Source organism: Pseudonaja textilis, chromosome 2 (genome assembly GCF_049901715.1).
Source record: "Pseudonaja textilis isolate UNSWEBS1 chromosome 2, rPseTex1.2, whole genome shotgun sequence".
Lineage (NCBI taxonomy): Eukaryota > Metazoa > Chordata > Lepidosauria > Squamata > Elapidae > Pseudonaja > Pseudonaja textilis.
The window spans coordinates 232,525,782-232,536,440 of record NC_141991.1 but is presented as its reverse complement, the minus strand read 5'-3'; the positions used below and the strand labels follow the sequence as shown (position 1 = coordinate 232,536,440).

At 36.9% G+C, this 10,659-nt stretch overlaps 1 protein-coding gene across 1 annotated transcript in view; it reads right to left on the bottom strand.

Annotated features, from left to right (window-relative positions):
• Positions 1 to 2,169: 2,169 nt before the first annotated feature.
• Positions 2,170 to 10,659, bottom strand: part of LOC113446788 (chondroitin sulfate proteoglycan 4-like) — a 41,974-nt gene continuing 33,484 nt past the window's right edge. Inside the window, exons 9-10 of the mRNA XM_026716597.2 lie at positions 8,687 to 8,870; positions 2,170 to 6,061 (exon numbers count right to left, since the gene is read on the bottom strand). Coding sequence (XP_026572382.2) covers positions 4,026 to 6,061; positions 8,687 to 8,870 — 2,220 coding nt within the window. The 3' untranslated portion in view covers positions 2,170 to 4,025. The remainder of the gene's footprint in view (positions 6,062 to 8,686; positions 8,871 to 10,659) is intronic.

Here is a 10,659-nt window from a genome sequence, read left to right as displayed (position 1 = left end):
TTGCCTATCTTGTGTTTTATTTTAATCACTGCTTAAGATGATGCAAACAAAAAACACTTTATCTCCCCAGATTTCTCCTAAATTTCAAAGTGCATAATTATGTGTAATTATTTCCCATAGAAACATGCAACTATCTTTCCTACAGAGGCTGCAAATTTATAATGATGTTTCTATAGTCGCAAGCAGACCACTTGACTGGAAATGTCGGAAGACAAAGCATATACAAAACAGTAGTTCTTTGGTATTCATTGTTAATTGGTTCCAGGAGGCTCAATGAGTACCAAACAAATTTTTCCCATAAAGAGTAATGCAGTGAGTCACAAGGCAGCCGACACTGACAAGTTTTAGAAAAGGTTAACAGAAAAATAAAGCAAAATGTGTAGCTATTTGGACTAACAGAAGGAAGAAGACAAGAGGAAAGAGGAAACAAGCTAGCTATCAAAGGGGAACTAATCTGACCTCAGAAAATGCACATTCTTCAGGTCCAGGGATCTCTGCAGGGTAGCTAAAAAAAAAAGTTACTATGGAAATCTTAATTATGCCGTGTAAAGAGGTTCTCGCTTTTATTCACTCCAAGTCTCCTTTAGTCAAACTTATCCAATGTGTAAGAAGTTTAGCTCTATTTTTCTATGATGATGTAATCATATATATCTATCATGTCCTTCCTTAGCCACTCTTTTCCTAAGAGTTTTCCATAAATGAGAGCTGCGCTAGTCCCAAATCTTTTTATTTGCACTATTTTGCATTGTTTTAGCACAGCAATTTAAGTGACTGAAAGCAGCATAGATAACATTTTGTGTGTATGACACGCATTGTGTGAATAGATTGGGGCAGATAAGCTGCTTCCAAACTTTGACCGAGTACCTGCACAAAGGCTGAAAAAATATAGCTCACCCTTATCCTGGATATTCAAGAGAATACTCAACTTGCTTTCGTTAACCTTTGGTCTCCTCCTAGGTCTAATGGCTAAGAGGAAATAAGTTCCTGATAAGCATTTCCTTGACTGTGAAAAAAAGAAATCAAGTGGTTTTAAGATTTGATGTAAGTAGTTTTTGCCAATTAGTTTATTCCTGGTGCTGTAATGATTATTCTGCCCCTAACAGCTGCAGGGATATTAAGTTTATTGCTTTATTAAGATAAACAATGCATTGCCTTTTCTAACTTGGCCTTGGTCTTCAAAACTAAGTCTGGTTGGATTTATTTCTTGGAAAAGAGACCACCAGGAATTACCCATGCTGTAGGCTGGATTAAGAAATAATTTTTTAAAAAAATCCCCAAAGAAAGCAATTTGAGATTGCTTCAGTATTGTTTCCATGAAGTCTGCATATTTATTTAATTATTTAAAACAAATAGCTTGTAATAAACTCTGGACAGCTCCCAATCAAGTTAAAAATATATAAAATCATATCTGAAACTAAAATTTAACAGATCAAAAAATTAAAAACCACCAAGACGTGGTGTTAACTTAAACGTCTGATGGGCAAATTATCCAATCTTATATCAACATTTGGAGGAAAAGCTAGATGTTCAAAGCGACATGGAAGGCTAGGAAGACAGAGGCCTGTTGAAGATCCATAAGACAGGAGCAGCCACAGAAAAGGCTTGCTTTCTAGATCTCATTAGATGGCAAAATTTAAGGGAAGGATCCAGGACATTTACTTGTCCTACCAGGTCCTGTTTGAGGTGGTAGGACAGTTAGATGTCCTTAGGGAAAGGAAGTCCCATAGGTTACCTGACCCTGTGCCATATAGTGCTTTGAAGGTGATGACCAGAATCTTGAATTGAACCTGGAAAGAAACTGGAAAGCAATGCCGATAGCATAATGGTGTTACATGGGCAAAACTAGGAGCCCCCAATTATTGAATTATTGTTGCATTTTGAATCAGTTGAAGACCTTGAAGATGGTCTTGAAAGGCAGCCCCATGTAGAGTGCACTGCAGTAATCCAAACAGGCATACATGTACTGTATCTATGGACTTTTACTAGAGTTCAATTCAAAGGAATCTTTATTTTTCCCTCTCCAGTTTGACATCCCATTCTGTGGAGATTATGATGTGGAAGTGTCAGGCGCAAAAGATCACGTAAAGTTCCAGTTAAATGATTTATTACTAATCATATCTATGCACAGTAACCTGGTCAACAAATTGTTAGCACTATCTTAGAGCTGGATAAGGTTCAATGGAATTCAAGGGGGATTGGACTTGGTCCATTTGTGACTTCATAGACTGATTCTAGACTGAATCCTCTTTTGATTCCGCCTCCTGGTTTTGCCATTCCTTCTCCAACAGGAAGTCCAGCAATCATGACTGCATTGTTTTATGCAATAATTACATATTTGAGAAATATATAAATCTAAGTTGATGTACACTGAAAATATATGCGAAGCACTTTAGAGTACAGGTAGTCCTCGATTCACTACTGTATGATTAACAATGGCTCAAAGTTACAATGGCTTCAGAAAAAAATGACACATGACCTATAGTGGCACTTAACAGTTGCACCACTCCTGCAGTCATATCAAACAACCATTTGCACCACCTTGTGGTCACATGATCACAACTCAGGCTCTTGACAATCGTTTCATATTTATGTCTGGTTGCAGCATCCTGTATTCACATGACCATGATTTGCAATCTTTGTCATTTCCAGCAAAATACACCTATCTGGGAAGCTGGATTTGTTTAATGACTCTGTGATTCATTTAACAGCCATGATAAAAATTATTATAAAATTGATTCTGATTGGACTCACAACAGTGAAAAATTGGGATGAAAATTCTAATCCCAACTGTGGTTGTATGTTGAGAACTACCTGGAGTGTGGAATAAATGATGAATATTTAAGTATATAATTCTGCACATTTCTTTTAGTACTGTGATTCTTTTATAAATCTCTTGAAAACATCCATTAAGCTCTACTCCAGTACTAAAAACATTCATATCTCCTTTTTTTCTGATTTGCACAAAGCTTAAATCTCTCAGACAGTGTGAAGTCAAGGAAATAACACGCAGTTTAAGCTTTTCAACTTACAAGCAAACAGCTTAATAAGCAGTTACTATTTTTCCCCCAAGTATCTATAGTGAAATGCAGCAAAAGAACAAGGAAGGAGTTCACAAAATGGGGAAATGAATAATACAAAAGGAAAAAAAAAACTTTCACCACAAAACATTCCTCATAAATCATTTTATAGCAAGGATTCCACAGACTACAGTGAAATAAGCTCGCTAATGTAACTGAACCATCTTGGCAGTTGGGCAAGAACTGCACATTTTATTTTCATCCTGAAATGAATTTTGATGAATCTATTTTCTTTGTATGGACTAGTATGTTTATAATATGCATTGACTAGATTTCAATTAAGAAAAATTAGGAACAGTGGTGAAACATTCAAGGAAAAATTATGCATTTTCAGATGAAAAGCTATGCTATACCTTTTAAATATATTTTAAAATCTCTCCTTTATTGCTTTACAAATAATTCAAGATGGCAAACATATCTAATACTCCTTCCTCCTCATATTTCCCCACAACAACAACCCTTTTATTAATCCCCAGATTGAACTCTGACACTGGGCAGTGTTAGCCTGCATTACTGCATTCTAATCACTGCGCCATCCTGGCTGAAATTTACTATTAATTTCAGCATTCTATGACATTAAAATTTTCAGTTTGCCAACACTTTTACAGACATCCATAAGCCGCACCTTATGGGACACCTGTTGTATATTTCATTCATTTCTCTTACTTCCACTGTGAACAACATAATTGGACCCAGATTAATTGATTGTGAAATTTACCATTGTCCTATCCTGTCCTGTCCTTTCCTGTCCTTTTCCTTTCCCTTTCCTTCCCTCTCCTTTTTTGGTACCTCCTAATCAGGAGTCAATTCCTGGCAACTGCCTGGACATGCTCCTGAAGTTTTTTTGGCAAGGTTTCAAAATTAACTTATGGACAATTAATTATACAACTAAAAAATTAAATAGGTGCAGTACAAGGTTGAATAGTCTTTATTGGTTTCAATGGTATATTATACCCAGTATTGATTGCATTTCAATGTTGGGTGGGTTTTTCGACAATGTTGAATAATTTCTGGGTCAAGGCTGGACCAGGTGCTTTGCAGAAGACTTACAGCTGGATCTGGAATAGCTGGCATTGGATGAGACTGTTCCTGCTGAAGGGATACGAATGGTAAAACTGATGCTTTGTCCATGCTTTTTAAGAGAGGTGTCACTGTGACAGTAGGTATTGTTAAGCTCCTCTCTGCAGAAAAGCTTGAACTGTTGAAGATTACTGGTGGCTGTTCTAAAATAAGAGGTTTTGCCTTCTTTGATCTATGGCACACTAGGAAGATACAAAGAACAATGGCAATTATAATGAATAAAGCAGCCACAGAAGAAAGGGGTACTATAATAATCAACCAGTTCCTGCTGCTCAATGTCAGAAGCCAGGTGCTTTCAGACTGTGTTTTTATTGTGGTCACAGCCCAAACAGATATTCCTCTTGTATTATCTTCATCAAACTGTGTGTCTTTCTGATGCTCCCAATGGTTTTGGTCAGGCCTGAAAGTCTGTGCTGGTACATCTGTGTGTGCACCATGCTTTGGAATAAACACATGTTCGTTTTCTGTAATGTAAGTTTCTAAAATGTCAGCAGTAGTTAAAAAAGGCACTTCTGGAGTAAACACCTGAACCAGTGAAGGATCCTGTCGCACTATGACAAAGTGGAACTCACCAATGGCAGGCTGAACATGGTCTGCTCTAAGTATAAAAGAAAAGGAATCATTTAATACATCAGTATTTGTCATATTAGCACTGGTTTCAAGGTAAATGACACCCATGTCAATGTCCCTTTTTGTGAAGAGAACTAAGTTCTTGCTTTCAACATAACTCAATGATCTCTTTGAAAGGCTTCCATGAACCGGTGACATTATGACTTCAAAATGAGGGTTGCTTTTTGTCAGGGTGGCTAACTGTGTAGCATCCAAATAACTTGGGTTGAGCTGGTAAGACATCCTGTTGGGAACAGTCACATTAAGAGCCATTTGCAAAAGAGGTTGTACTAAGATCTTCAGCACTTGTCCTGTTAGATTACTGTCTGATGAGAACACTGCAAATTCTAACGTATCACCAAAAGCAGTGAAGTCTGCCATACAGTACAACAATCTTGCTGCATATAAATCTCTCTGGTGAAATGTAGTCACCTGTTCATTCCCAATCAGAAGATTCCCATATCTAAAAGGCTTTGTGACTTCAAACCTGATTTCAGGGTTCTTCCCATTTGTTACGGCCGAAAGGTGGACATTTGTAACAGCAACTCTGTCCTGTCCCTGGAGAAGAACCACTTCTGTTAAGTTAATCAATGTGATGGACACCGGTATCACATCAAGCTGGAAGAGTTTATACTGTGGACGGTGCTGCCCATCGGTCACACTAAAATAGAAAACCCCTGAGAAAGGGCTCCCATCTTGTACAAACCAAACGTTGCCATCATTAATATCAGCTTGTGTGAAATTTTTGATAGACTCATTCAAACGAGTCCACAGTGCTAAATGTCCATTTTGGGGATCAGTTATAATGGTATATTTGATCTCTTCTGGTGAGTTATCCAAATCGTCAACATTTAGGTTATCTGGTCCCAGAACTTTTCGATCTCCTTGCAAAACATTCAAACACAGCAGTTTTGACTGTAGTTTTGGAACCTGGTCATTCACTGGTACAACAGTAATATTAAATGCCTCTTCTAAAACATCAATATTGGGTTTCACGGTAGACTTGCTTTTCTCGTTTAGCCACACAGCAAAGATAAAGTGATCAGTGAGTGATTCAGAGTCATCATGAACATAGGTAATTCCAAATTTGTTAATGATATACTGGGAGAAATGGGGTTTGTCTCTAGTAATATTTCGTTCTCCCACAACAATTCTGCCATGTTGAGGCAATGCTATGACTTCATACCACACTTCAAATGAAGAACGCTGTGTCTGGGGTAATTTAGAGAGTAGGTTTGAGCCATCCAGCTTAGTGTTGTCAATTAGAACTTTGCCACCTTCCTGGACAACAGCACCTGCAAACGAAAAAAAACCCTTTCAATAGAAAATTTGGAGACTGAATATTAAACATAATATTGTGTTGCGACATCAAGCAATCCAACTGGGCAAGGTCATCCACTGGTTACTTGTGAGTAATTCCAGTGGACAGAAAACATTACAATGCAATTTTTTTCTGAGTAAGAGCAGAACTAGTTCTGACAAATGTTGGAAAATTACCATTTGAATAGAAGAAAAAAAGCAGCTATGTTTTGCAACTGGCACAGAAGAATCAAGGAACACATGCAAAGACAGTCTTCTGATTGGTAGACAAATCTTACAATTAAAGCAGCCCTTTTCCTTCCCATTGCAGAAGAAAAGCAAATTGGGTAAATGAAAATGGGGATGCAAATGGTGGCATTTCAGTGCCAGCTGGACTATTTAAAATATACTAAGCTGGGTTGGCTCCAGAACTGGCAATCTTTTTCACCCCTGCAGACCAGGTAATGCATATTCCAGGAGACAGGTCTAAGCTATCATAGTTCCATTCTACAAACAAGGTAGGAAATGCATGCAGGACGTGGCTTTAGGAATTCTTAATAGGAGCTCTAATTTGGGTTAAGTAAAGGAGAAGAGGGGGACATTCAGAATAGAAGAGTCACCATCCTTCTGAGCCGTAACTCTCCAGCCCCACCCATAAAATGCCTTGGGAATTTTGTCCTAGAGTTGTTGTTTTTTCTGAAAATTCCCCTGCAGGGTCCAGCTCATTTTCAGTCTCACTCTTTCTTTTCCAGCTTTGTGCTTTGAAACTGTATCCCACTGGGTTGGAAAGAATTGAAAGATGAGAAAACTGGCCTCCACACTGTATTGAGTTGCCAAATATTGTAAATTGAACTTTTTAAGGAACCTGTTTAGAAAAAACAGGATTGGGAGAATAAGTGTTTTGGCAGTAGAATGTTGGAGCTCAAGAATATCTCAATCCCTTTCTGATTAAGTAGCCTGCAAGGGGCAATTTGCATAGTTATTTGTGCAGTTAAAATCAGTTTGAATTCTATTTAAAAAGCTATAAAAATTGGGTAATCCTCAATGGGTTGTTATTAATACATTGCATGAAAATACATTAAGCCAATTTGACGGAACATCTATGCATACTATTCAATCAAATCCCAATCTCCAAAGGTATTGAGCCAAATGGTGTATTGCCTCCTACTCTATTTAATTTTTTTTAATAAATGGCATAGTAGCTTTTTAATTAGAATGCCATGCCTTTAAGTTATCTCATAAGCTGCAGACCATTTAGTTTTAGGATAGTAAAGGACATATTGAAGAAAGTACATGTTCTCTAGCCTGGTAATAAAGCTTCTACAGTGAGGGAAGCCAGAGCAAAAAAAAACAAAAGAGAACTCCATTTACCAAAAATAGTGCAGGAGACATTAATCCCAGAGATTTGACAAATCTCAAGGAAGCAACTTCCAGCAAGCTTCTGACCTGAAGCTTCGTTTAGATGACAAAGTATATTATTATTTTGCTTTTATAAAATAGATTCTGTTTTCATTAATGTTTCCTGTCCAGCATCTGAATGATAGGGAAGGCTAGCAATATTGTTTAAAAAAAAACTAAGAAAGAAACATATATATTATATAAACGGAATTCAAATGAAACAGATAAAATAGTTTATATCTTTGGGGAATTACATTTTATTCTTTTTATTCTTTTAGATCTAGTATAGAAAAAAAACACTAAAAACTCATCAAATGTTTTTGATTCCCTTATGTACAATTATAAAGACTAGCATCATTTAAATGCCATTGAGTTGAGTCTAATGATGGTGACTACATGGGTAGAGTCACTCTCTCAATCTGTCTCCATTGATAATCCATAACTTTTCCAATAAAACACTATTAACCTTTTTGACCTGTCCATCAATTTTATTATAAGGATTATAGATCACCGTAAAATGTTTTTGTTTTCTTTCAAAGTCTGCCATGCGCAATGAAACAAGGATGTCATCCATTAAGGCCAGATTTCAGTTACAGATTTACAATACTTGCCTAAACTAATACTTTCCAGATTATCATTTCTAACTCTTCCAGGTGGTTTAATTTATGCTGGGGGGAAAACAGTTGAAGAAGATATGCACAAAAATGTGAGCCCTCTTCTCAGCTTTTGAGATTTTGAGACAGTGTTAAAGTTGCTGTTAAGGATGAACACTTTGGAGAATAACTCCTTATCATCTTAGAAGATGGGTAGACAAGCTAGATTTATTATCCTCCTAGTCTCCTATGTACAGTCTGTATGTACTTTAGAACAATTCAATGTTTTTCCCTATTTGGTCTACTAAAAGGATAGCATCCTTATTATTAAGTATCTTATTATTATAATATGCTTGTCTTTCTGTTTAGAAGAAATTGAATCAGTAGGCCATATATTACTTTGATGTTTATTCTGCAACATATTAATTTATATAGCTCCTTTTTATATAAAATCCAGGAAAAAGAACATAAAAAGTATAAATTATATATCTTTTTTCAGACCAAAATATGGAAGTTGTCTATAATGTTGATGAGGTTTCTTCAAAGTATATGATTCTGAGATAATTCCATGAAGCCTACCTTGAGGTTCTTGAAAGAAGATCATATAATATGTGATTACACATAACTTACCTATGTTGGCAAGTAGCTGACTGTTCTGATTATGTGCTCTAATATCATAGGATATATTAATATGGAACACCTGCTGTCCCAGAGAAGCTGGTGGAGAAGAGACCGTAAATGTAAAATAATCTTGTGTGCTCCAATCAACTGATTGTTTGTCTGAATGCTCATAGATGATCAATCCTTTATCCACCTGTACAAAGGAAAAAATGCTGAACTTGCTGGCAGTGAAAACAGTGACAAATACATTTTTATTTAGAGATTTTGTTTAGTAAGAATGAATATTTCATACCTTAATCAAAACTTGGTGTTAAAATCGGTAAACCTGTACAAGTGTTATAGGCATCCCAGAACCATAAACATCTTAATTTTGTGGATAATTTTAAGACTGCAATCACAATTACCTTGAAACAGATTTAATCTACGTTATGCGTGCTTACACCATAAGGAAGGCTGAGTGCCAAAGAATTGAGGCCTTTGAACTATGATGCTGGAGAAGACTCCTACAAGTCCCTTGGACTGCAAGGAAACCAAATCGGTCAGTCCTAGTGGAGATCAACCCTGCTTGTCTTTAAAAGGCTAGATCCTGAAGATGAAACTCAAATCTTTGACCACTTAATGAGAAGGAAGGATTCACTGGAGAAGAGCCTAGTGCTGGGAATGACTGAGGGCAAAAGGGAACCACAGGGAATGAGGTGGCTGGATGGAGTCACTGAAGCAGTCGGCATGAGCTTAAATGGACTCCGGGGGATGGTAGAGGAAGGAAGGCCTGGAGGAATGTTGTCCATGGGGTCGCGATGGGTCGGACATGACTTCATGACTAACAACAAATGTGTGCCTACAAAGCTCAGAGATTAATTCAAAATTTCTTTAAATAATGACAATTAAAACATTTTTGCCAATTATGATCATGGTTACAGAGAGCAAAAATCTGAAAAGGAATACTTTTGAGTTTTAGGGAATGCAAAATTGGATGTGGAAAGCAGTTATTTCACTGCATCTTCAGGGAATAATTGGGATGGGTGGGTATTATTGTTGTTGTTATTGTTATTATTGCCAAAAAAAATCTTCTTTTCCAGCACCTCCTAGATCAACAACATTCAATCCAGGAAGTACTGAGAAGGGGAATAAAACAACAGCACAAATTATTATATATATGAGGTAAATAGCTGAGTGGCTTGATATCTAGGCTGCAATCTTATGCATGTACTGTACCTGAAGCTGAAAATTCTTTATTCTAAAGAATTATATTTCATATTTTATACAATACTGTATTATTCTTGTGTATTGTGCATACTAAATTGTAAACCATCTGGGGATCATTGCACCAGAGAGAGAAATATCTGCTGCTACTTAGGATCAAACAGTGAGACTTCTTCACCTCTAGGCCACCACAGTGCTCAGATTGAAGTGGTATATAAATGTTATAAAAATATCTGGGACAGCCCTGCTGGTGAATATTTAGTAAAAGCAAATATTATGTACAGACTTATTGAAATAGGTTTCATAATTAAACTTCATTTCCTATTTATAAATGTGGCTCACAACAAATACAAGTTTTATTTCTAAATCATTGGCTCACTTCTAAATCTTTCTGTACCTTTCCTAAGTTTAATAATTTATTTGTTTGTATCCCACCTTTATTATTTTTGCAAATAAGTTAAGGAGACGAACTATTCAACACATCTTCCTCCTATTTTCCCCACTACAACACCACCATGTGGTGATTAGGGCTGAGCAGGAGGGACTGGTTCAAGGTCACTCAGATGGCTTTTCAAGCATTAATCAATATTGACAGTAGCCACCAAACCCACTCCATAGTAAGGAGCAGAGGTGATATTCAGCAGGTTCTGACTAGTTCTGGAGAACCGGGAGCGGAAATTTTGAATAGTTCGGAGAACCAGCAAATACCACCTCTGACTGGCCCAGCCCCCATCTAGTCTCTGCCTCCCAAGTCCCAGCTGATTGGCTGGGTCCTCTTT